Below are 26,740 nucleotides of genomic sequence, written 5' to 3' on the forward strand. Positions count from 1 at the left end.
CGTGGACCATACATTATACGAGTCGTTGTCGTTAATGATTCCAAAGATTTAATGTTCACCGAAGCTTCCGTTCTTCTCAACGTATAACGGCGCGTTTAACAAAAATGAAATTACGAGAATATATCTCCGCTACATTCTAGAATGATTAGAAAAAAATTTCAGGTCAAATGCGATGCGAATAAAAATCACTTTCACTCGAGGAATCACCATAATGATGAATCCCAACAGAAAATTACTTATGCGTTTAGAATGACTTTATTTTCCAAAGAAACAGCATTGCAACGAGTCTTGAGCACGTACACTTCCACTCAGAAGTCTTAAAACCTCTTGTTTTTGGAATAATTTCAATATTCCATGTAAATTATAAATTTACAATTACATACGTTTCTCAATAATAATATTAATATTATTAATAATTAATAATATTATTATTAATACATCAGCGCCTTGTACATTTAGCTACTTTTATCATCGTACAAAATATATTTTATATTAAACGACAACTCTGCATTCCTTCCCGACTATTTAGCTTTTTCAGCTTTCAGACACGGATGTAATAACTATCCTAAGACTTCTCGGCATCAGTGTACGTAGATATTTCGTAACACTGCAACTTTACCACGACTCTCCCCCTGTTATCGAGCAAAAATCAACAGAAACGATATATCTGCCGGTGCACTAAACGTCTAATTTCCTGTTTCCTTTATCGATAACCAACGAACGGTTCCCGAAGCGAGCATCGAAATCCATCTTACTTCCCGCTTTTCCAACGAGCCGTACGAACGACACTGTGTTAGAACGGAGCCTCGACGAACAGCGAGAAAAAGCTTCGCAGCAACGACTGACCGTGCTCACGCGCTCGTACGACGCGCAAATCTGGCCGGAAATAAGGCGAACCCGGTGAACAGAGGCAAAGAAAGAGGCGAAGGATGACAGAAACATTGGATCGGAATCGTGTCGAAAAGTGGGTCAAGAGTTCACGAGCCGTATAATTAAATTCCTCAACGAAGAAAGCGTTTTCCCTCTCATTTCGTGGTACCATCGCCAACGCGCTGACCAACCAGCTGAACAACCGTTCGATATCGTCTGATATTTCTCCGTGAACGTATGCGTGTGTGTTTGCAAATAGATGGACGTAAATGTATACAAACGTATGGGTCGAAGATGAATAAAGGCGCGTACTCACCGCGAACGATATTCGCTAATAGTAGTCGTAAGACGATTGCACAAATTTTCTTACTGTTAGGCTACGGATTTGTACGCATTCGCAGGAAACTTGGAGATGTAAAATTGCTTAGAATGTGCCAGAAATGTAAAATATATAAGATACTTTGATTATGGTACTTGCTATAGTGTAGTAACAGGCGGTGAGCTGATCACGAGATCTTGATGAATACCAGTAAGGATGCACCTTAAGATGAACACGCTGTTAGGAAAGCCGACGATGATTACTCGAGACGCAAGGAAATTCTACGACAAGGATGATACGACAGTTGATCGCGCACTTTTCTTCCTGATACTCTCCCTCTGGAGATCAGGGATCAACGATCTAACGGGTGGCTGTAGGACACGCTCGATGACTGCGACATATTCGTACGACATGTTCGTACGACATGTTTCGCTCAGGCTAAGACTACGTAACCAGGTTACATAAAATCAACACAAAGAACTGTGCAAACTTCTGGATCGAATCTTCTCGTTAGTGAACGATGTTCCATAAGCTTGTCACATGATGAGATTAGTCATTAGTAAGATGTGAAAAACATCTAGAAATCGTTAATGGTAATTGGATTATTTGAAGAATATCGTTTTCAGAGAGTTGTTAGGTTGAAAAGTAGAAAGATGGATGTATTTAACGGATTAAATATGAAAATAAAATATCGTCTCGCTTCCTGCGATCTAAAAACAAAACGGGTTCGACGAGAACACGGAAATCGGTTATGAGATTTCCGTTCGTGGCATAAATCGCTTGGTCGTATTATTGCATTCGATACTAGAGTGAAATTTCCTTGGACAAAAACGGATTTCTCAGTAAGATGAAGAATAGAGACGTTGAGGATGAACGTAGAATTAAATTGTAAGGAACTAGAATAAATATATTAAAGTATCATGAAAAAGAAAGAAACGAAGAATCACCATGGTCTACTTGCGATGTTACTTAGATAGATGGGTCTACGTGCCTTTTGCGAACACGCAGGTGGAATATAAATGACGGGAATTTTAGCAAGATTTGGAAGCGTATTTATTAACCAACGTACGAATCAATCGATATCGAGTTAGAACTTGGACGATTACGCCAGAACGTTGACGACATCGGACTTCTTCGTAATCTTTTCGCAATGAATTTACGATTTACATTTAAAAAATACGAATGTACATTTAAAAAATATCCCAATTCTGCTCTGAATAGATCGATATTCCATATCTGAGTTTATATTTAAATAATTATTCCAATCATATAGAATTTACACTTCACCTATTTGCAAAATATTCTAATTCCAATATAAATAAATAAATATCCTATATCTATGTTCGTACCTTGATAAATATTCAAATAATCTATAATTTCCAGATATTACTATAATCGAAAAGATATTCTTATTTCAATTTAAAAAATACATTGTAGTCTTTTAGATCTCTCACAGGAGAAAAACCAAAAAATGACGAAGTGGAGCGTAAAATTATCGAACACCTGTTCGTTAAATTTCTTCGAAGCGTTATTGCGCCATGTAATTGTAAAAGAAACCCGGACCAAGATCGAGCATCGCCATACGATCGGCTCGAAACCTACATTTGTGAAATCATCCAAAGGCTCGATGTCTCGAGTGTGTACCAAGAGTCTAGGTCTAGGACGCAACTTGAGGCCCGTTGGTCGCATGGATGCTAGAGAGAGAAAAAGAGAGAAAGAAAGACACAGAGAGAGAGACATTTTGCAACACGAGGATCGTCCAAAATCGGTTAATTCTGAGGGCAGAGGGTCGAGGGATTGTGGATGGACGGGCAACGAGAACGTGGTAGGTGTAACGTCCACCGGAGAAAGAGAGAAACAAACACAATTGAAAGGACAGAGGAGAGGCATGGAGGGAGAGGGGAGGAGAGAATCGTCTCACAGCTGAATTACTCTCACTTGAGAGGCCCCCGTCTCTTCTTCTTTGTGGGGGCTTCAAGTATCCCCCTGCTTCTCGTGGGGTATAAAGGACCCTGGTCTACCTTGCTCAGAGTCACAGAACAGAGCGGCATCGCAGAAGCCGACATGAATCCTCTGATCGCGGTAAGCACGCTGAAATCTTTTAAACATTATTCTTAAATTGAATCGAATGAAACAGAGAAAAAAAGAAAGAAAGAGAGAGCGAATGCGAGTGTGCATGGACAAAGTGTAGACGTCTTTTTAAAAAAGTGAGATCCACGGGATATTTGAAAAGTGATTCGTGTCCCCGATTCTTGTTAGAACTTTGTGTCCCTGTACCTATTTTCGAACCGGAAACTCCGTTAAGTTCCGCTGGGATTACGTTCTATCTGTTCGGTTACTTCGATGCATGTATTTACCGAGTTTCCCCGTTAACGATATCTTGCACTCCCGCTTTCCCTCTCGGTCGTGTGATTTCTATTTAACTTCAACTACGCTTCAACGATCGTGGCGATTTCGCGTCTTCTTTTTCCTTATGGTTGATTGAACCTCGTACATCCGAATCTCCTCTTTCAAACGGCACTTTCTCGAAGGAATCGCGCTTCTAACTGCTTTCTATATCTTATAATGAAAATAATCTCAGAATAATAATCTTGAATACAATAGACACTAACGTGGTTGATGATGTCTTTCGTTTTTCCAGTGTATGATAGTCGGTCTAGCAGGGTTCGCCCTGGCTGAACCACCGATCTCGTCCGGCTACAGCTACAGCAGACCATCCGGAGGGGGTGGTTACTCCATAGGTGGTGGCGGTGGTGGATACACCGCCGTATCAACCGGCTACCAAACCAGCGAGGGAGCATCCGTCGATGGCGCGTTGCTCGAACAAATCCGTCAGATTTTGCTGAGGGAAGAACAGAGCAGTGGATTCATAGGTGGTGGTGGTGGTTATGCCCCTAGCTCGAGCTATGGCGCTCCATCCAGTCAATACGGTGTACCAAGCTCGTCCTACGGTGTACCAAGTTACCAGACACGCGTTGTAGGCATCGATCTCGAAGGAATCAGGCAAGCCATCCAAGTGGCACAGTTCAACCAAGTGACCCATGGGCCTGGTGGCTATCCAAGCGGACCAAGCGGAAGCTACGGAGTACCAAGCAGGCCAAGCGGTAGCTACGGTGCACCGTACTAAAACGGTCATACATCAGATTAAACTACAGATTGGATGATGGGAGAGCAAGAGAGGGAGAGAAAGAGTGAGAGCGAGTGAAGACACCAGTCGACCACCGCGACTATCTTCCGAGCTGAAACTCCTAACGAACGAGAGAAACGAAGGTTAAGGTTGAATCGAGAAAAACCAAAAATAGATTAATCGATAGTAAAACACAAGACAATCCAGGTTTCTATAACCGGACAGAAGAATTTCTTTCAAGCGAAACCTATCCTCTTCTAAAGTCCGCTCGGAAGGTCGTCGTAAAATGGACGGATCGTTAAAAAGAATACTATAATAGAAAATAGAAAGATGGTGCTATTTTCAAAGCACGAGGGTCGTCGTCGTTCGACGAATCAGGATTCTCAGGGGTACAGGACGAGGATGAAATCAAAGGTGTACGTATAAGCTAACATCGAGCAGGGATTCCAGAGGCTCCTGTTTCGTTGAAATCAATTCGTCGTCGTTTCAACGGGCCACGATCCTCCGAGGAATCGCGGGTGTACGTACTAGAAGATAACAGAAGCTCCTGGCTACTGGCTCGTTGGAGAATAAAAGGTCGTCGCTTCAACGGGACAGGGTTCGAGGAGTGAACTTGAACGTTCGAACGAACCGGCCACATAGATCTAACGATCTGAGCGTCGACGAGGTGTCCATCTTCTTATCGTACCAAAATCGTCGTCGTCGCGGTCGGATCCACGAGGGATCCAAAAACGTAACCAGTGATAGAAACATACGAGTCGAAAACACGAAAAGAAACAAATCGCTATAGAGAACGATCTCATAGGAGATTCGACGTAAGTTACATTCGTTATGACTTCGAGATGGCATAGCCGTGGAGCCGAAGCCGAAGTCGAAGCCGTGATCGGCGCGAGAACGCGCCTTGTAAATACAATTTACACACGCTTTCCACAGCGTTCGCTGCGTCATCCGACAGTACGAGGAGGAACTGAACGCGTACATCATCGAACCTGGTCTAACAGTTACTTCAAGGAAGATCGAACAACTTATCTAAAAAGAAAAAAGAAAAAAAGTAATGAAAAACGAGGAATAAAAGATAAAAATGAGTTCGAGGAACGGAGCGAACGCTGACACGAAATACATACGTACATACAAGGAACACAACACAAATACATTATATTTTTTATATGTCTCTTAAACGCTATTCCTTAACTATGCATCTTTTTTTATACTTGTATAAAGGCTTTTTTGTAGAAAAAAATAAAAAAAAACGTCGCCACCGTTGAAACAGCCGCCTGTGTTCTATTTCGACGTGTCTTTTCACCAATGACGACTCTCTGGTCGCTGCTCCATCCTTCGCTGTTCCTCTTCCTTGTCCTTAATTTCTCTTTTCCTTATCGATTTGGCCTCTTCCTGAATTACAGCCACCAACTTCTTACTCTAGGTCCCATGCCATTCGTGACCTCTGGGCGTTCGCTCGCAGCTACGTGAATATTCCTCCTCCTTTAAAGACGACCAATTTTTTTTTCTTCTCGTTCAGCAGACGCCTTTCTCCTTTCACTGTACCGATCAGAACCGACCGCGATGGTTCGTTCGCAGACCGCCTCTGGGCTCACGAGCTTCTCCAGCCTGGACATGACGTAAATTCTCACGAACTGCGTTTAACAGATGCTCGTAAAGCGGATCGAAGAAGCCTGGACACCGGTCAGGGATTCGAAAGTGGCTTCACTTCGCTATTCTACTCGCTCCAACGTGAGCGAGACTCTACTACGTGCGCACGTTATGTACTCTTGATTTTGAATTATTACCGAATAATGTCATACTTTCGAGAAGCAAATAATAATCGATCAGAAGATTTCTAACGAACGTCATTAGAATTTTACAGACGATTCGACGAAATAGTATCTTGTGTTGACAGAAATTTTCTCTCGAGGTTTCAATTTTATCTCGAAAAATGTATTTTTGAGAAGCAAATAATAACCGATCAGGAGATTTCTACTATTAACGTCATTCGAATTTTATAAATCGATTCGACGAGATAGTGTTCCGTGTTATCAGAAATTTACAGGAAATTTTTCAACTGCGATTCGACGTACGTAAGTCCGTAACTAATGGAAACGTTTAGACGCTGAGCAACGAGCCGCGATACGCCTCGTGAAATCGCTTACGCGTGTTTAGATTTCGTTGTTTGTGCAATCGCTACACGTAACAGATTTATTGAAGTCAGGCGCTAGAATTTCCTCCATTAGAAGAGCTCATGTGCCTGCCTTATGAAATCCATAATGTTCAATGGGAATGTCTGTCTTTTATGATGATCCCATTGCACTGTTTGAAAGCGATTAAATCGATAATATAGAAATTCTCATGAAATAGGAAATTCTTGTGGCTTTCGAAACAATTTCGATTTAGGATCACCAGGAGTTCCGCGGCTCGGGTAATTAGAAATTGAGTAACGTGTGCTAGAATTAAGTAATCAGCCAGCGTCTCGGACACAATGCGGGCCTGGTGCAATTAAACACGCCGTGATGAAGAATAAGTCGTGAACGCTATACTGCAGCTAAATTAAATCATCAAGCTGGATATTTCTCCGTATTCCTGGTAACGTCGTTGTGTTTAATCGAGCTGATTTTGCGCAAGAGAGCGTGTAACACATTGCAGAAGAAAAATAAATATTTGATGTCGGCGAGATATCGTGGACAATAAAAAAAAAAAATACTATCGAGAAAGCGGAAGGCGTTAATAGTAAAAACGTGGAGGAGATATTGCGCGAAAAGGCTTGGAGCCTTTCGTAGAACGTTCTTCGCTGCTCAAACAACTTCTTTATGCACTGTGAAACTATCATCTTCTATATTCATCTGATTGTTTAAAGGGAAAATATGAAATAGCTAAACAAATGACGAAATTTATCGAGTACTATTTTTCATGTATATACAAATATCGTTCTAGTCTTTGGAATTAACAAAGGAATAGTAGCGATTGAGAAAGTGTTATTTCTATGAACAACGAGAAAATCGGAATGTCAATTCCGATTCGGCCATTTTAAAAGGACTTACGTATGTACGACGTCCAGCAGGGAAAGTGCCGCGACTCTTCGCCAGGGATGGCGAGGTCGAGAAAGGGGAAAGGAGAGAAGAAGAGGAACTGTGAGACTCTCTGTGGAATTTTGTAAGAGCCGTACATAATCCATAAACGTGCCTGCCAGGCAGAAGCCGTGCGAAAGGAGGAAAAACGCTCACGCAATGAGGTCCATCCGTGCTCCAGTTCTGGATGAAATTGCAAAGTGGAATTCCATGTCCCAAAGAGGATTCTTTTAAAAAGCCAATCGCACGGAGGTTTTCATCCAGTAAACCGATATCCGATCTCTTTTACATGTACTTTTCTAAAAGAAATGAATACTTTAACGCGAACATAGAAAGCTCTTTGTCTTCGCATTGAAATGATAAAAATATTCCAAGTAATTTAATATTGAAAATTTATATGTTAATTCTAAATAATGTAAGATTAGGATTTAATACGATAATAATTCCCGGCAATTTTAATACAACAATTTTAAACAACGTAGAATTCGAATTCCTTTCTCAACTTTTTCAGTCTCCAAGCTCATAACGAACTTTTTTCCACGAGAAACACGTAATCGGACGATCTATCAGATCCGGAGAAGTCGCAGCGTGTGAAAGGAGAGAAAAACGCGGGCACGATGACGCACAATGCGATCTGCTCGGCCAATTATGGGAAGAAGATTTGTCGAGCAGCCGGCTCGTAAAATGTGCGCGTTTACAATGGCCCTGTCTGTTTTACTTTCGCTAATCCCGTTTCTGCGCCACAAGCTTTTGAGCCTAATGCCGATTGCTCAACATATGGCTGATGTCTTCATTAACGCGACAACGGATGCGTTTTTTAACGAGCTTCTTAAACCAAGATACGTCGCCTTCTATAATTATGGGACCTGGTAACAATACTACTGCCGACAATTGTATCGACACTTTCCGTTGGTTTCATCCGTTGCATGTAACTCGATTTTTCTTGTGATATTTTTTAAAATACTGCCATTTTTCTTATACACAGACGTTAATTAATTTTAATGCGTTAATTAAATTTGTACACTGATGAAAAGACTGAAAAAATAACCATGTATTGCAAACGATAAAAATTGTAAAATATAACAGAATTACTTTTCAATCATTCTTTTGAAAGAATGACAAGCAAGTTAAATAGATGACTGGTCTAAGAGTGGAAAATCAGTCAAGAAATGTTGACTGATCTGAAGAGGACAAACCAGTCAAGAGTTGTTGACTGATCTAAGGATGACAAACCAGTGAAGTTCGGTGACGATGCTGTCGCAGAGGAAAACTATTGCCGAGTGTTGATCGTCTCATTACCAGTCGCTTGCGCGTGGGATTCTGGGTCACCGGACGTAACAATAGATAAATATAAAAAATATCTAAAATACAGTAATCATAATATAGTATTTGATAAGCAAAACAAATCTCTACTTTTTTATTCAAGTCTATTTATTGAATTGCGTTGATAAACGCGTGGATGAGTTTGCATAAACAACCGCGGTCGATAGATAACAAACTTGCACAACATCCTCTCACAGGTTTTGAAAAGAAAAACAAAGAAGAACGGAGGAATTCGTTCGCCAGAATGTCAAGAAAGTTCCACGAATATCTCTTTCCTCTTCCTCTTTTCTTCAAATTATATCTTTAGCGCTTCTAATAATTTCTGGTATCTTGTGAACACACATGTGCATTCCGCGTTGTTCAGTACGCACGTGCACGTACAAGTCGGAAAGGTTACGCAACAGGTTTGTATTCTGCGAAAAATGGAATAGGCACTGCCGTGGATCAGCGCAGCTAATCGAGCAGCTTCAGCCATTCGTAGGAAAAAATTAAAAAAGAAGGAAAGAGAGATTCTCTGATGAGGGTCGGTTATGTAACTTGGACAAGCATTACACGAAAGAGCCCAGGGAATGCAGGTCGCACTTGCAACTGTGGAACTTGCACGAGAGAAAAAAGCGGTGCAATTTTGATGGGCCCATACGTGCTCAGAAATTGTGTAAATCGCAGGGATTCGATTGCACAAACGTGTTTATCACTTCTATGACTATTACGGTGAAGGAGATCAGCCAGAAGTGATCCAGTCGTTATATTGCCTCACGATTTCCGTTCCAATCGACCGCGAAGGCGTCCAAGATTAATGGACACTATAAATTAAATCTAACGGAGGAAATTGAAATAGTTAAATCATTCTATTTACCGTTTTGAATATATGATTAAGCGGACGTAAACAAATGTGCGTTTCAGTGGCGATTTTCCGTGTTTAGTGAATCTATTTTAGACGTGAGATATGTATCTATATTTCAAGGTATAACTCGAGGAAAATAAATTGATCCTTTAATGATAGAAATAAGAAACGAAAGATTTTAAAGTTGGCAATAAGAAGTTAAGAAATTAGGAAATTTGCACGTTGCTGAAATGTGACAAAAATTGAATTGTTAGCAGCTAATAACAGAATGCAAAGTCGACATGACACTTGTTTATTGACTGCACGGAGATGTGTGTTACTGTATGTATGCATGTATGTTACTTCCACCCCGAGAAAGCGAAGAAGGGGAGAAAGTTACGAGAAAATCATTGGCTTCCCGCGTGTGCCATCACGACGTCTATGAAGACACGAAGACAAACAGGCATGAGCATTCTGTCCAACTACTTACACCTCACACCAAGTCGAACATAATTTACAGTACGTTCGTCTGTTGATTTATGATTTAAATTACCCGTGAGAGTACATTCGAAGACACTTAACGGAAAGAGACGTCCTATAACGGAAGTTGGCCATAGTTGCATCTCTTCGCCATGAAATTTCTCCGTACTTTCAAGAATAAAATGTAAATGACTAATTAAGAAAATGAAAAAAGTTCCTAGCACATCTCTTGAGTAAATAGAATTTCGAAATAAAGCAAAAGTAAAAAAATATTCAATTCTTTGACGATTCTTCTAATGAAGTATGAGATTTTTAATTGTTGGCGTCGATAAAAAGAAATGGAACTAAATTACAACTTACAGTTACATGTTGAAGTCGCATGACAAACTTCCTTTTATAGAGTTGATGTTGCAATATGAAATTCGACGGTTGTTTCAAGTTTATTTGTAGGTATTGGCAAAATGAAGTAAATAGATGTTGTTTAGTGTAGGAAAAAGCAGATGTTTAGTGCAGATGGAACAGGAACTGCTGGATAACGTGGAAAGAAATATTCTAAAAAGTTCGAAAAATTGAATGATATTTTAGATGAATATTTAAGTATATATGGAAATATATGTATTTTGATATGATAAAAGGTTTGTTGTGTATTACCGCATTATCGTATAAGGAATTTTTTGTCTTCACTTTGGTGATTAAAAAATATGTAGAACATATCCAACATAATTAAACAGCTGGAAGTTTACAACATAATATAAAAATAAATAAGAAGTGATGTAGACAGAAGCAACATATATAAATACTGCTATCTTTTAAAATACTTGCAGTACAAGAATACGCTGAAACGTGATATGATAAAAAATACTTTACTCTTCGATACAAAGGTAAAAATAAAAGAATGTAATTTTGCGTTTATGTACATCACTTTTCACAGCTCATTGTCCTTTTATTTACACCATCAATCGTTTCTTTCACCCAAGCACCAATTTCACAATTATTGTTATGATATTTAGGAATATCAATGGAACTGCAACAAACAATATATTGTTATTATATTTAAATTAATTATCAAACGAATGAAAATAATTTGTTTGTAATTACTTCGTGCAACTGTTCGTATCGACCTAATAAGGTTCAAAATTTGTGACTTTGCTGTAGGAGGTTCTCCGAAGCCTTGAACATTTTGCCACGACGCCCAACCAACTGTAACAATGTTTAAACAAAAATTAAGTAATGTATTTCAATATACAAGTAAAAATATATACATATGATTTATATATTTATCATATAACGCGATATATGTAAATACAATAGACAGCATAACCTACAAATTCTTCATTTCTATGCAGGGAAAAAGTTCAGTATAAAAGAATAATACAAACAAAAATATGACGATATTGCGTACCTTTTGCAAGAAATCTTTCTTCGTTCAAAACGCAGATCGCATTCAAACACAACATAGTCGCTTCAAAAAGTGTCCAAAGTGTAAACGCCATATTATATCGATATGATGAATGATAACATTGAGAATATCACGCAGCGCCACTAGCGTAAGGAAAGGTAAAACAGCTTCATACGCATCAACCAATCAATTTGTATCGATTAGGAACCGTCCTGCCATCTTCTGTGTTCCGCTGGAAACTATCAATTAAAACAGTGGCGTTATGCGGGAAATTTGAATTAAAATTTATTTCCACTATGTCAAAATACATTTAGAATAATCTCGAGATTTAAACATCGCTCAAGATTTCGAAAATCTTGAATTTCATCGATATTATTTTACAAATGCTTGCAGAAATAGTACGATATGGAAACTAAGAGTTAAAACGATACTCGAAAGAATTGGTAGACTTTATAAGTAACTTAACAACGCGATAATACAACGGATGGTTAGGAGCATTATTCTATTTATAATAATTGAACGACAAAGCGCACCTTCTTGGCACTAACGCTTTTGGAACAGGAGTACAAGTGTTTCTAGACGATTCGACGCTCCCTTCTCAATTGAGTTACGTTAACAATTCATGTGTGCCGATTTAGTTATAGAACTTAGAGTTCATTTCATGCTACCCTCGATCGTTCATGACCTCTATCATCATTTTATCACGCGGCGTTCGAGGCACACGTTTATCACGTGTAAGGATATTCGTGGATTTTAATATTCTGATATCGTTTTGCGTATGCAAAGAAAAGTCGGAATCTTCCATATCGTGATGAAAGTCACGAACGCATTTGACGTGCGCAAAAATTTTTCTTGTTTGCAGACGATAAGTATTCAGCAAAAGCTATGCTAAATCACAGCCTCGAACAAGCGTTGTATTACTGCAAAAAATTGCACCACAGACTAAACTCGCGTCGGCGGAAAGTACGCGTGAATCACGTGTTCCAAATGTCACGTTTATGCAACTGTAGAAAATATTGCATTATGCTAGGATTAAAAAAAGTTTGAGACAAAACTATCATTAATTTTAGGAAAAGTCTCCAACATGTACAATGTACGTCTTATTTGGCAACAAGACAATATAGGAAAATTGTTCCAAAGCCAATGTTTCCTCGACTAATTTAGATCTTCCACGAATTCATTCAAATCATTCATCATCCCCTAACAGATAATAATATTTTTCATATACAACGATAACGATTGCCTTAATTTTAGCTTTCTATATAAATCACAAGGTACTCTGATTCATTTCCCCAGTAATTACGCAAATCGTATGACTACAAATCATCTGTCAAATAAAAATGTGTATTTTTCAATAAACTAGATGCAGCAATATACGCATTATAATCAAACTTATAGAATCAATTCCAAGAAATCTTATGATTCAAATTCACATCAGTGTGCGAACTATTTCCATAATTTATGCCGTATTAGTCTGTACCTACTGCAATTTCACAGGGTAATAATGCGTTACCATTCACCGACTGAACTAAATGACACTGAATGTGAAGTACACGAGTCTGACCGCTCGTGTCCGCTAAATATCATCAGAGAAATAGAAGAAACAAACGTGGACTTTGGTCGATTAACAGACGAAGAAAAATTAGAAGGTCGATTCGTGAACGCTAGATACCAATCAAAGCAAATATTATTTCAATCGTCGCAGAATTGCAAAAGAAATGATACTCAAAGTTTGCAATTTGTCATCCAAGTAGATTATAAATAATTATCATTTATTATTGCAATCGTGTTTTCAGTTCAAATCACGTATTATCTAATCTATTGCCTGTAATAAATAATACTTGGGTGACGTCGAAACTGTTACCCAGGAAGCAAGAGTAAAATGCTTAAGCCGTGCAATTAGGAATTACGTGACACGTTACGGTAACAATTTATGATGCATAAGGTCCAATGATGGAACGAGACGAAAGAATGATTCTAATATCAGTTCGAGTGAACTGAAGGCGCGTACAATTGAACTCTTAAGAACGAAATTCTATGTTGTCATCGTTTCAAGAATTAACACGTTAATGGACCAAATTAGACTAGTTTCTATAATACAATGTCTAAGTAAAGCGATTATAGTTAACAGACTAAAATAAACGTACCTAAAATGCACTATAACGGCGATTCAAATTCGGTGGAACATAGCTTACGTCTGTCGAAATTATAGTTGAGACATTATACGATATTATATAATAAAAATTCTAGCCGATTTCTTCATGACTGCTGTTGATATTTTTACGCAGATTTGTAAAATATTATGTAAAAATCGCATTGTCTAAGGTTGCAGTGGCCCAGTAAATATCAACGTTTTGTCCTCAAACGTAAATACATTCGACGTGTTCCCAACATGATTGCTGTGTACTAGTGGTGGGGTGAGCGAGCCGTTGATTGGCCAGTTTCAACAGAGGGCGCCTAGCAGGTCCGGGTCGATGTTGCTAAAAGCTGCAGCAAATGAGGGAACATCAGTCGTTAATACCTCGTCGATCGGACTACAGACAAGTCCTTTCACTTCACAACAACACATTTTTACTTCGTTTTCACTTTAATTTTTAAAGTTTTGTGCATCGATAGTTACAGAAGGTTAGGCAGATCTGCACGCAACATACAGTGAACAAGACATCAACAAACGCAGAAATTAGAATCAAGCAATAAAGAGTCGACAGTTATATTCGAAGGTCTTTGGTGGATAAAATTAATCTGGTAAACCGGTTGTACGAGAACTGATTCTGCAGAGGTGACTCTACAGACTGTCCGAGTAAAACCGCGTTGTCGTGGGCGGCAAAGGAAGAGAAAAGAAGCCAAAAAGGGTAAGGAATACCTTTCATATAAATAAACATAACTAGAATTGAAGTGGCGGCGAGAAGGGAACACCGGTGTGCTGGAAAACGGTGAGGCAGCACCGTGACTATGTAAACTACTAGCATATATTTGTGACAGCGCGTGCGCACAGTCGGGCAACGTCTGTACCGACAATATTTATAAAGGTATATCGTAACGTGATAGATCGACGACGATCAAACAATCAAGTAAATCGAGGGTAAAAAAAGATTTAAAGAAAGAAGAGGACAATATCGGAGAAGTGGGCTTTTCTTCGAGCATAGGCAAAGAAGCACGCAAACTGGCTCCAGAGGTGAGGATCAAGCAAATTGGAATGAGGGAGGACCTGTTGTCCATAATACGGCACACAAGCAGCGATCATTTTTCGGAAGAACTCTAGCCGAAGATTGAGCAGTAAAACGAGTACAAAGGAGACTAGCAATAGACAACTGTTTCCGAGTATTTTATACAAATAGAGGGCTCTTGTTTGCTGGATATTTCAAACAAAAGCGTTACCAGGATTACTTTCATTCTCTTCCTGTAATTGTCTATTTTTCGACCGGTCTATTTGTTGGCTTGTGTTTTCCTGAAGGGAAATTAAAGACCCCAATTTGAATAGTTTACCGTTGGGTTATGCCCTGGGTTGCCGCCTGTTTCGACCTGTTGGCGGCACCGATTTTGGGTTACTGTTTGGCCGTGAGGAAACTTGCACTGCAAGCCGGCTTTTTCCACGAAGAAACCAACAAACCAATCATAACACAAGCAACCAATACGTCGACTACAAAAGAGGAGACTTCATCGTGCGCCGATACGATGGCACCAAGTATCGAGGAACAACGCCAAGGTAGGAAGATCAAATGGGGCACTAGTAATATGAGTTTCATCTAGTTGATATTATTTGCTCGTACAATCACTCCATGTTCGATACATTCGATAGGTAACGATGTTATTTAATAGCAATTCAATCGGTAATCAGGTTGCGAAACATTCGATGGGGAACGTTATTTATTTCTTATCTATCGAAAACGAAAGCATCGAATTACTGTGAGTTACGCAATGCAATAGTCATCATAAAAAGTTGCACGGAAATGCAATATGCAAACGAAATTAGCAAATGCCATCTGCGGAATACCGGACGAAATAATGGCTTTGTTCATCGTTTATTTTTTTCATTGAAACGCGTTACGCTTTTTCGCTCGCTCTCTTTGAATTTCTCGACTCGTGTCAGACAGATCTTTAGCTATTGCACCGAAATTCCCACGAAACCAGGCCACGGTTTCACGAATCTGTGATCTCCACTTGTAATCGGAGTGGTGACTATAAATAAAACGCGATTTAAATAGATATCCGTGTCGTATGCTCGAAACGCGTGCGACGAAAGAAAATCCAACTTGTAAGAAATAACTTAAAACAGATAAACTTGTTGTTTTCATTGAACTCACGTAGAAAATGAAAACGATAAACAAAGAAAGATTCACGGTATAAAAACGGAGAATCTGTACATAGATTTGCACTTGCCACGCTATCTGACAGATAAATTTATCGCGAGAGGTAAGTTTACGGCGTCTAATAACGGAGGTCTGTTGCCTCAAAAGTTAGTATGCATTGATAAAAAAATATTTTGTCCTTTTCCATTTATCATCAGTCCGGTCGGACCAATCAACGTGCGCCTTTCAAAGAGGCGTTTCTGTCGCCTAAGGTTGTCCCCGGTTTTCTTTTAATGACGTTAAATTGCGTGTCAGTGAAAAACTCGACGGGTATAGTCACACAGTTCGTAAAAGCAGAAAAGATCACCAAGGTCAGTAGGATTCAGAGATGTAAACGAGAAAATTATGGTAATGACATGGATTATCCTAATCCCTGCGATTACTGTAATCTAGTCCCAGGGGAATATCGTTTCTTAACCATTTGCGTTGTTACTTTCTTTTGTAACTATACTTAGGTAACTATACATTAGCTATTCGCAATTAAAAGATTTAATTATGGGGACTTGGCATTAGGTTCCTTTTGAATTCCTTTCATTTACAATTATAATCTTTGTATTCATAAGTGTGTCTGAATATTAGAAGATAAGGGATTAATCAATAGCGGAGAAAGAATTGCGTGCTTCTATGTTTCCTCTAAACGTGACCTCGAGCACAAAAGCTGTTATTCGCGAATGAATGGAAATTATTCAGTACCAGTCACCGAAGGATGTCGAAATATCGTATAATAAATTCATCTTATTGCTAGTCGTAGTAACATAAATTAAGCACAGCAAAATTCTCGATGGGATAAATTAAACCTTCGAGTATCCTCGATCTTTGAGTATCAACGGGTGTCTGATATTTCTAAATTTGCAATCGGCATCGTACCACATAGAAATGTCACTGATATTTTCAAAGACGCGCTATTAATTTCGTTATTTAATTGAACTTAAACAAAGAATCACTCGAGACAACGATGTCTTTTGACAACGTGGATATTGCTAGTAAGAATTCGTTACACGTTCCCCAATGTTTACCTTGCGATAAACCGCAAAAGAATTTAATGAGACAGAGGAAGAGGGGGTGAGAGAGAGAGAGGAAAAACCAGAGAAACGAAAGGTAAAATTTCTTCAAGGATATGCCATGCGGGATATTATCTTAGCTTGAGAAACGGGAATGTGCACATTGCACACCGTACGAGTTGTACGCCAATAAGACTAAAACCTCCACGATCGAGGGTGTGTCCCTTGTGTTTCTTTGAACTGCTACTTTCGTGACCAGCCGTGCATGTAGTCGTTACACGTGCATTATCGTCAGCATACGTCAATTATTTGTATTGTCCTTGTAGATACGCACAGCTTATAAATACACAGTGGCAAAATAGTAGCTGTTGTCAGCTGTGAAAGAATTGTATCTTATATCGTAACACTAACGTGTTACGATATTCAGTTGACGCAAATGCTCCTTATCTCGGAGCACGGTAGTTTCTTATCAAAGGTTTCGTTTCTTTTTTCTATATCTTGGTAACTGAACGATCGTACCAGGTCCCACGAGTATCTCATCTTATCAAACTCAAGTGCTTTCGAATTCTATAAAGCTTCGATAACTTAAGCTCCTCTCTATCGTAAAATTTTGACAAGAGTTTTCGAGTACGATGAGTTCCAGAAATTACCTTGTTTTATCTAGTTCAAGTAGCTGTCAGTTCAATTTTTCCGTTTACTTTTTTTTTTTTTCTAACGAAACACTGGAGGGAAATTTGGTGAAATGCGATGTAACGGTAGCTGACGTTGCAGCGCTGTTCCGATGCAACGAAAGTGGTTTTCTCCACAAGACCGATTATCGATTTTCTGCCACTGACCTTGTTCTTATCCTGCGCGTGAAAGCGTATGGAAATGACCGTGATGAATCTTCGCGAGGACGTAACGACGACACGAAAAACTTATTTTCATAATTAATTACTGTATTCTGTCGACATAAGTTTCATTGCCATTTGTTCGTAGATAAATAAATATTATCGGCACGGTATTCCATGAAATAATTTAGTATTCACGCATACGTTGGTAGCTGTAGCGTGGCGAGAGCACGTGCGTTGTTACAATTCAACGCTTGAATAATGAATCGAGTGACGACACGTTTCAGGTCAACGCACCAACTGTTAAGGTTGGTTTCATGGGGATTCTCGATAGGTGATAGTACGTCGTTTGGTATACGCGAATGATCGGTATTGATCGTGTATCGCATGCAATAGCTTGGTAAAGACGACACTCGAAGCTGCACTTTGAATTATAAAACAATATACATATATCGGTGTATCATCCGTTTGTTTGAGTTGAAAAACTTCCGTTCTCAATACGTTTTATTTTTCAAAGCGAAACGTGCGGATCATTTGTATAATTTATAAACGTGTATCAAAGCTCTTTTATCCACAGATCAAGCGGCCTAATTCGTAATTATTTTGTTGACACGCGTTAAGTTGGGAAAAACAGACACGCAAATAAAAATGAAGACGGATATCACGAATGACGAAATCGTTTCTTGGCGTACGTGCTTCTGCTTATGGCAAAAAATCTACTTCGAGATTCGTTAAATTAGTCCAAATGTAATGACCTTTATCGCTTTTCGAGCTTCGATTATTACGCACGAGGACATAGCAATTTGAAACAACACGCGATAACGCATATTTCTATCGCTATGTCGAATTTCGTGAACCCAGATAATTCGATAATTCTTACTCCATTTAAATTTTTTATATTGTAAACAACGAGTTAATTATAACGTTACAAACAGGTCGTCGTACGTATTTTCGTACTTGAACTTTAATCTTGCTTTGAATTTTCATTCCATACACAGCTAAACGATTATATATCGATTACGAACGATTACACGATATATTATAAAAATTATCACATGACACATAGAAACTTTGACATATAGAGTGTTGGAAAATATAGTAATCAAATACGTATCCAAATAATTACACAATTATATAAAATAATATATATGAAAATATTAAACTGTCTGAAAAGTTCCTAGCATCTCTGAGAATTGATATGCTCTGTAATCGATTGCTATAAAATTGCAAGGGGTTAATTTATACTTTTTATAGAGGTTTCATAAATTTAATTTATATGAAACAATATTGTATTTTACATTCGATAGAATGTAAAATATATGAAAATACATTTTCTTTGAACTTCACTACGAACTTTCCAACTAATATAAATATAGATTAATATATGAACTATAAAATTGCTATATTTAGCAAGTGAAACAAATGTTTCTCACAAATGTTTCGCATGAATATCCGTATTCGAAAAATGAGAATAGAATGAGTCAGAATATCGACCAAACAAAAAACAAAATTTCTTGTTGAGATTAATACCGCGAAAGAAGCGGCAGTCGCAAAAGTGCAGCCAAAAGCTCTCGTGCATGAGGAGAGAATTCTAAATATAAAGTTCACCAACGCTCGGTTTTTAACGTGGAACCCAACAGGAAGGCATCAGTACTCAGTTGAAATTCGCACACTAAAGCTCGCGAGTTCGTCTAGCCGGTTGTGCCATTGAAACGCATTTGTCATTATCGATTCGTCATTAGTTGATGGTCGAACAGTGTTGTTAACGGTACATTGTAAAGAACATGTGTGTGATCGGTAAGGATTATTCTTCCATCGATCAATAGCGAAAAAGATATTAATCTAAATGTACGGGTAAAATCCAGAACGCTCATGGAAATGATCTTTTATTTTCACTTTTACGTTCACTGTTTCGTAGAAACCTAAATATTTCATTCGACGAAAACAAAATGAAAATCTAAAATATTTTGTTCATAGTGCCCGAGAAAGAGTTCTTTTGTGAATCGAAGATACGTCAGAGGGAAACGATAATTTTCTCGCTAATTTCATTCTTATACTACTATACAATCACATTGTTCAATTTTCTATCGAATTACGTCACATACGTTCACATTGTTAATGATCATTCGACCGTTGGCTGGCTTAACAAAGTAACTTGGCACCGAGTCAGATCTATCATAGTCATTTGGGTGCATCTTCTAAAATTGGTCGTTATTATTATATTATTATACACATAAAAATAACCGAATGCTACAATGAAATGCCTTAGAAAATATCTGACTTCTATCGTAATCGCGTATTGGCGTTGTTAAATTTGTTCACGATCTGTACATTTATACTCGCGTCTTTGTTGCACAATCCTTTGTCTCCTTAAGGTTTATCAATGGCCATGCGTCTACACATTGAGCAAATGAAAATGCAATTGATTACACGAGTATCATAGATTCTCTTGCTTTCAGAACCCAAGGATAAAATCCCAGTAAGGACGTCGGGGATAATGAAGTCTCCCCGAAAATTTTCAGGGGTTGTAATCGCAATGTGCGGTTTACCAGGTCGTGGAAAAAGCCAAGTGGCACAATGCCTTTCGCGCAGACTCAACTGGAACGGTGATTCCACTAAAGGTAGGGAATTCTGTTTCGTTTACTGACAATCGCTACGCTTGAAGACGAAACCTGTTCATTAAATCATATTAGTCATCTTGAATAAGCGGTTTCGTAATATTATTTCCACTCGACCATCAATTATCCGTGTTTCTTTTTTTTTTTCATTTTTAACTTCCTATTTCGCGATTGTATTATGTATACAAGTTACGTGTATGATCATTAATTCCTTATTTTTCATTTTTCCCATTTTTGTTTTCAACGCGGTCGTTAAGAGCATTTATTATATACGTTTAATAGACTTGTTACGTAAATTTACGACACTTTAAACAAATTTTAATTTGTAATATATTACATCGTGCATTTCCTAGTTTTTACAACCCTATAAAATACTACAGATAGATATATTCTCTACATACGCATATATGTATGTATACCAGGTGGAGACTATATAACACGATCGAAAAAAACATCATCTTATTATTATTATATAATTATTATTATATTATCATATAATTATTCAAAATATGTATTTCTACTAATCTTGGTGCGCCGGTCACCGGTGACCCCCACTATGCCACGACCAAGTTGAGTGCCGGTCACCGGTGACCCCCACTATGCCACGACCAAGTTGAGTGCCGGTCACCGGTGACCCCCACTATGCCACGACCAAGTTGAGTGCCGGTCACCGGTGACCCCCATGGCATTTAACGTGTTAGATAATGACTGAATGTTTCGCGAATTGAATCGATGAAAAACAAGAATCACAGGGAAAGTAGCGTAATTTCAATTTTCTCGAATGCTTCAAAATGATAAATGAGACATTGACAAAGAAGGGTAGGTTAGTTCACTATATTTTACGACCGTACTGTTATATTGTTTCCATTCAACGATACAAACCTAAATCAAAAAATACCCAATTATCTAAGCTCTCCTAGACCCTTCCAACGACTAATGAATTACATTTAATTATTGCTTTAGTGATGAGGGTTAGCGACTACCGCAGGAAAAGACTGGAACCATACGGAGAGGCCGTATCGCACGAGCTGTTTCTTCCGGATCATACGACGAACGCAGCGTTGAGAGCTCTGGCCCAACGAGACGCGATGCACGAGTGCGCTACATGGCTCGCAGGCGGGAATTCCGTAGCTGTAAGTATCAATTAGATGTGTGACAAACGTCTGGTAAAGATGTGAAATTGAATAGAATCTGGAGATAAATTCAATATCGAAACGAGAACGCGTGCTGTTGCATTCGATCGAAAATAATCGCAAAAGTTCAAGAGATTTCAGTATCGAATCGAGAACAACAACACGCGCGATTGTATTTGATTGAAAATAATTGAAAATAGTTGAGAAAGATTCGGTATCAACACGAGAACGAGAATACGCTCGGTTGTACTTGATTGAAAGTAATCGAAAAAAGTTGAGAAAGATTCGATGTCGAAACGAGTAGAAGCACGCGCGATTGCATTTGATCGAAAATAATAGAACAGAGTTAAGAAAGAATTTTAATCGTTGCGCATTTGAAAAATCCGACCGGAAGATAAAACACGTGTTTTTTTTTTTTTTTGTTATTATGTAACCGAGGCTGCAAGAATAGATTAGAATATTAGAACGGTCAAGGGTCGTATTTATACATAGATCTCGCTAACGGTGGACGACGCGATTAAACCGAGGCTAGTCAAGCCGGTCTACCTTTCTCCAACTGAACCGAATCTTGTCGTACGAGTTTTACCTGGTTTAATATTTTTAACAACATGTACCAACGTTCCATGATAGAAACCGCAATAGTTCATGGTGTTGAAAGTAGCTTAAGATCGGCTCGTTATTTTCTCGATATTATACGCTTTAGAAATAGTCGAGAATTGAACAAATATGACACGCTTTCTATATGAAGACTACAACGGTAAAACGTGTCTTCAGTAAATTTTAAATTCTATGTGGAAACGCATCTCAGATATTATAGGAAACTAATTATTTAATTCTGGAATTAACGGTGCATTTTTCTTTCCAAATTATATCATATTGAAATATTCCTATTTATTCTAATTTATCGTATTCTTCCTATGTGGTCTTGATATATAAGTTAACAATAAGAGAAACCAACATGTAAATTTATATATAAATTACTCGCCATAATTATTAGGACATCTACACGTTAGAAGCATCGATTGGAACACTGACGAATTTTTCTTTATCTGGTATATATTATATTACAAAGTACAAGTGATGCGAATGAAATAACAGATTTATAACGAAATAACTAGAAACGAAAGGCACTCCATTCGTATTAAATATCAATATGTTCCCTAATACTTATGGCTTGCGGTGTTCTTAATTGAATAAAGCGATAATTAATTTTGACGAAGGGCCTGCAGCAACATGAAGACACTTTCAGTATTTATATTGTATTTATTGGAAGAGAAAAACATAGGCATAGGTTTCATATTCAAATGTGTTTAAATAATAGAAATATTAGTTTATAGCGCGTGTCAAAATAGTTTTGGTTAATTTTAACTTGCATTCTGCTGGTTTACACAAATTATTGGAAAGCTACCTCCTTGTTGCAGCAATCTCTCCAAATATACAATACAAAGAAAAATAACTGAAAATCGATATAGACTAATGTCTATTTAAATAAAACGCGTAGGAATAAATATGAAATTTGAGTTTGCGAGTTGTCACAGTTAGTTGCATTTAAGAATTTTCCTGTTTGAAGATCCTGGATGCCACGCTGGTGATGCGAGCGCAGCGCGCCGAAGTCTTCGAATATTTTTCCGGACAGCTTGGTTATCGCGTCCTCTTCATCGAGTGCGTCTGCGACGATCCGGTTGTACTGGAGCGAAATTGCAAGGAGATATTGCGGTACAGCGCTGACTATGTTGGCATGGATTCAATAACAGCTGAAGAAGATCTACGATTGAAGATAGCTCATTACATTCGATCTTACGAGCCAATGGATGAGAAGACGTATCCACGAATCCGTATCGACACCGGCAGCATGAACATCGAGTCCTGCAATGTGTCAGGCCACGTGGAGACAAATGTCCTTGGATATCTTGGAAGCGTTACTGTTGAACCGCATACTCTTTATTTCTCTCGGGTTAGTAATCCATCAAATTTCACATTTGTCATCGTTTAATCCTTATCTCAGATGTTCTAATCCTAGAGGCCCAGTCTTCGCGTCTTTAATCTTAATTAAAAGAATTTTTCGACAAGTGATAATGATAACGATAATGAAGAAACGTGTTTGTTCTTAGATTACGAGTTGAGTCAAGGACAATTGAGCCAGGTCGTGGCGCTTGCAATTATTAAAAAGATCAATGTACATAACTGAGCACTTCATTTAGCATGACGAGCCCTCAATTGTTTACATACAACTTGTTTTAAAAACATACGTATACGTAAAAACATACATATTGTATTTTTAAAATCTTGCTATCTTATCAGGGCTTGGTTCCAAAAGCGATTTCTTCTCATCTGATTGTAATCTTATCATTGCTACGCCTCTCTTACGAGAATGTAATATTCCCAATCCTTCTTGAACGAAACCAGAATATTCTATCATTTGGTAAAACTAAAGCCCTCCCTCTCTCTCTTGATTACAGCACGGTGAAAGCGAATACAACGTATTGGGTAAGGTTGGTGGTGACGCAGTTTTAAGCGCACGTGGCGAGAGATATGCACAAGCGTTGGCCACCAAGTTCAACGCTATGCGTATTCCCGACCTGCGCGTGCTAACTAGTCGCCTTCGAAGGACTATCGCGACTGCTCGTGGCGTGGAAGCGCCTCAAGAACACGTGGCAGCACTCAACGAACTCCACGCCGGTATCTGTGAGGGTCTGTCTTATGAAGAGATGCAGGAGCATTACCCGCAGGTAATTTCAGATCAAACGCGTCTTCCTCCTCGAAATTTCGTCACTGCTTGCATTGAATTCCGTTTCAAGTGTTGTTGACCAAAGCCTTATTCGGACACTGTCAGTAGATTAGTGAAATATCGAGTGAAGATAATTTATACCGTTTACTTTGAAGGGTCACTACGTATGATTAATCGAAAAACGTGTAAATTCGGCTTCGTTTGTTACTTGCCTAAACTTCTGGCTGTATTTAAACGAGCCTTCAATTGGTTGGATTTATCAGTCCCTAGCTTTAACTTATTTGTGTAATAAGTAGTAGATGGTGGTAGCTGTAACAGTTATCATTGTAGGTTATAGAGTACATAGTATAAGCTTTTTGATTTATTATAACCATATCAGTATTACGTTAGAAACATTATATACTATACTTGATATATTTAAGATTGATATTTGATAAAAATTTCCGTAGTGGTCGATTAGTTACTGCAGTTATAGTTTATATTTCGATAAGTTTATGGTTCTAGATATGGAATATTTATTATATATATATTTATCATAGAAAACGAGTAATAACATAAATCTTTGCGGATGACTCAGGTATTGAATACTCGGCCACTGGGGAAAAGTATCGAGTGACTCAATGTCTGCGTTAACAGTCCGTAACTGATTAAAACTCAGTTGTATGCAAATTTATCCACTTACGTCCACGAAATATTTGCTTAGTTAATGAGAATGAGCGTTGAAGTTCAAAAAAATATCTCCAGTCAAGTAAATAGCACATTCACGATGACCAAAACGTTTCGCGTTACTAGATCGAATTCAATCAGTCGGATTAATCTGGACAAAGTTTTAGAACACGCATAAATGAATATTATAATTACAATACGAAGTTGACGTGTACTTATTAACCGTGTATTATAACGAAACTTAAATTATACCATAATTTGAATATTATATCGCAAATTTACTTTATTAAAGTTTATGTTTAAAATTAGCCATTGTTCCCTGATTTTGCATAAGCTAGGTTTTAATGCTTTAGGAACCTCGATGTACGAACTATTCCATGACTTACAAGCAAAAGTCTATATACTTTAGCATATAGTACATAGATAGCGTATATACCTTCTACATCTTTAACCCAATGCTTTTGCGTAGGAATTTGCATGGCGCGATCAAGATAAGCTGCGCTATCGTTATCCATGGGGAGAAAGCTACATCGACGCGATGCACCGCGTGGAACCGGTTATTGCTGAATTACAGAGATCCAACAACATCTTGGTCGTGTCTCATCAAGCTATTCTGCGCTGCATCATCGGCTTCTTCACAGATAAAAAACCGGAAGAGGTGCCTTACGCTGAGGTGCCACTGCATACCATCATCCGAGTCAGCAGCCAGGGTTACAATTACAAGGTGGACTTCTTCAAGTTACCCATCGAGTGTGTGAACACGACTCGCGTGAAGCCGCAGAATTGCAGCGCAGACAGAACCGCGGACGATGCTCTACTCACAGTGCCAGCACATTTCGACATACCGGATCCTTGGCGAAATCTTGGCAACGGACCCACTCTCGTGCAACAACACTGAGAAACCGCTCGGGGATCTACGATCATGTCGAAAATTCGATGTCTATTTGTTTGTAACCCCTGGAGCTTTCAGCAGTGATATCTTCTTGGAATATTTTTGCTTTTGAATTCAGGCAGGGGATGAAGATTTGAAATATCATGCAAGTGATGGATTGAATATATTTTTAGTATGTATATATGTATAAGTAGATCGCTTTAAGGTATCTTTAAGAATTACAGATTCGATGAGACGGAAGATGATGATATTGGAGTCAATTCAGAATATATTTTTCGATGAATAGATTGGATAGATCGCGTGAAAGAAACGACATGTAGGATCGAATAATTGTTATCGAGGCTGGAATTTTATTTCTGAAATTTTCGTTTTCTCAGAAACCCTGAGGAACTTTAGTCGTTTCAACTTTGACTTGTTTATCATCGAGTTCTGTTATCTTCGCGGGATGTACTCCGATTATCGTGTTTTTCCTCGTTGATTCTGTTCCCATTGGCAATAATTTAGTATCCTGCTGCTGGAGCCCTCTATACGTTATGTTTAAGCAGTTTAATTTTATTAATCACATACAAGTCAAATGTTATATTAGCTGTAATATGTCGCAGACGACTATCGCAACAAATATCTTAATTGTACATTGTAAAATGCAGCAAGACAGGCAATCTTTTAAATTGTAGAAATGCGAAACATGTCTCTCGTATTAAATTCTATTTCAAAATATTGTTATAATATATACAACGAACACACGAAAGACAGTCTTTTTAGTATTGTACTATTTATAGGTGATAGAATTTTAGATTTATGTATTTTCGTTTGCTTAGTTCCTAGCACAACGATTGTAAGCCTTGAGATTTGGACGATATTAGGATTTTTATTACTGTAAAGTACAATTGAAAGATACTGTACCGTAGCGTTATATAAAGTTTGACTATAAAACGGACCTGATATCATTGTTAACAAGGAAATAACGAATATTGTATTTTTCGAGTGTGTATGAGTGTTCGAACGATAGATGTATATTTTTACGCACAGAATCAGCGATATACTGTGCTACGCTCTCATTTAAGAAATGTCAAAGTAACATGGGTGCAATGTATTTTTCTCTACGAAGAAAAGCGCGAGAAAT

The 26,740-nt window shown here is 38.3% G+C and overlaps 3 protein-coding genes and 1 long non-coding RNA gene across 6 annotated transcripts; 3 read left to right on the plus strand and 1 right to left on the minus strand.

Annotated features, from left to right (window-relative positions):
• The first annotated feature begins 2,585 nt into the window (after positions 1–2,585).
• LOC132911276 (pro-resilin-like) lies at positions 2,586–5,583 on the plus strand. The gene is made up of 2 exons (XM_060967838.1): positions 2,586–3,271; positions 3,831–5,583. Exons 1-2 carry the CDS (start codon positions 2,993–2,995, stop codon positions 4,314–4,316), a joined length of 765 nt encoding a protein of 254 aa, XP_060823821.1. The 5' UTR covers positions 2,586–2,992; the 3' UTR covers positions 4,317–5,583.
• Positions 5,584–10,852: 5,269 nt separating this feature from the next.
• LOC132911285 (immediate early response 3-interacting protein 1) lies at positions 10,853–11,643 on the minus strand. Its single transcript, XM_060967848.1, has 3 exons — positions 11,404–11,643; positions 11,100–11,201; positions 10,853–11,025 (listed from the first exon to the last, which is right to left on the minus strand). Exons 1-3 carry the CDS (start codon positions 11,492–11,494, stop codon positions 10,970–10,972), a joined length of 249 nt encoding a protein of 82 aa, XP_060823831.1. The 5' UTR covers positions 11,495–11,643; the 3' UTR covers positions 10,853–10,969.
• On the plus strand, positions 11,125–12,774 carry LOC132911291 (uncharacterized). Its single transcript, XR_009658953.1, has 2 exons — positions 11,125–11,228; positions 11,348–12,774. It is a non-coding gene; the product is annotated as an uncharacterized LOC132911291 (long non-coding RNA).
• Positions 12,775–13,994: 1,220 nt separating this feature from the next.
• LOC132911259 (6-phosphofructo-2-kinase/fructose-2,6-bisphosphatase-like) lies at positions 13,995–26,677 on the plus strand. Of its 3 annotated transcripts, none has more exons than XM_060967778.1 (6): positions 13,995–15,106; positions 20,040–20,201; positions 21,162–21,331; positions 22,902–23,285; positions 23,791–24,060; positions 25,195–26,677. In XM_060967778.1, the coding sequence occupies exons 1-6, from the start codon at positions 14,896–14,898 to the stop codon at positions 25,621–25,623; spliced, it is 1,626 nt and encodes a 541-aa protein (XP_060823761.1). In that variant the 5' UTR covers positions 13,995–14,895; the 3' UTR covers positions 25,624–26,677. The 3 variants fall into 3 exon arrangements, with proteins under 3 accessions (XP_060823761.1, XP_060823762.1, XP_060823763.1); XM_060967780.1 differs by lacking the exon at positions 13,995–15,106 and adding an exon at positions 19,125–19,377; XM_060967779.1 differs by lacking the exon at positions 20,040–20,201.
• The last annotated feature ends 63 nt before the right edge of the window (positions 26,678–26,740 follow it).

Source organism: Bombus pascuorum, chromosome 10 (assembly GCF_905332965.1).
Source record: "Bombus pascuorum chromosome 10, iyBomPasc1.1, whole genome shotgun sequence".
In the NCBI taxonomy this organism is placed as follows: domain Eukaryota; kingdom Metazoa; phylum Arthropoda; class Insecta; order Hymenoptera; family Apidae; genus Bombus; species Bombus pascuorum.

What these genes read in the sequence shown, in the direction of transcription:
- LOC132911276 (XM_060967838.1), top strand. Translation starts at nt 2,993, where the DNA reads ATGGACGGGCAACGAGAACGTGGTAGGTGTAACGTCCACCGGAGAAAG. An exon ending in ACATGAATCCTCTGATCGCG is followed by an intron (nt 3,272 to 3,830) that starts GTAAGCACGCTG and finishes TCGTTTTTCCAG; the next exon opens with TGTATGATAGTCGGTCTAGC.
- LOC132911285 (XM_060967848.1), bottom strand. Translation starts at nt 11,494, where the DNA reads ATGGCGTTTACACTTTGGACACTTTTTGAAGCGACTATGTTGTGTTTG. An exon ending in AGAAAGATTTCTTGCAAAAG is followed by an intron (nt 11,202 to 11,403) that starts GTACGCAATATC and finishes ACATTGTTACAG; the next exon opens with TTGGTTGGGCGTCGTGGCAA. An exon ending in GATACGAACAGTTGCACGAA is followed by an intron (nt 11,026 to 11,099) that starts GTAATTACAAAC and finishes TGTTTGTTGCAG; the next exon opens with TTCCATTGATATTCCTAAAT.
- LOC132911259 (XM_060967778.1), top strand. Translation starts at nt 14,896, where the DNA reads ATGCCCTGGGTTGCCGCCTGTTTCGACCTGTTGGCGGCACCGATTTTG. An exon ending in CAGGCGGGAATTCCGTAGCT is followed by an intron (nt 21,332 to 22,901) that starts GTAAGTATCAAT and finishes TCCTGTTTGAAG; the next exon opens with ATCCTGGATGCCACGCTGGT. An exon ending in ATACTCTTTATTTCTCTCGG is followed by an intron (nt 23,286 to 23,790) that starts GTTAGTAATCCA and finishes TCTTGATTACAG; the next exon opens with CACGGTGAAAGCGAATACAA.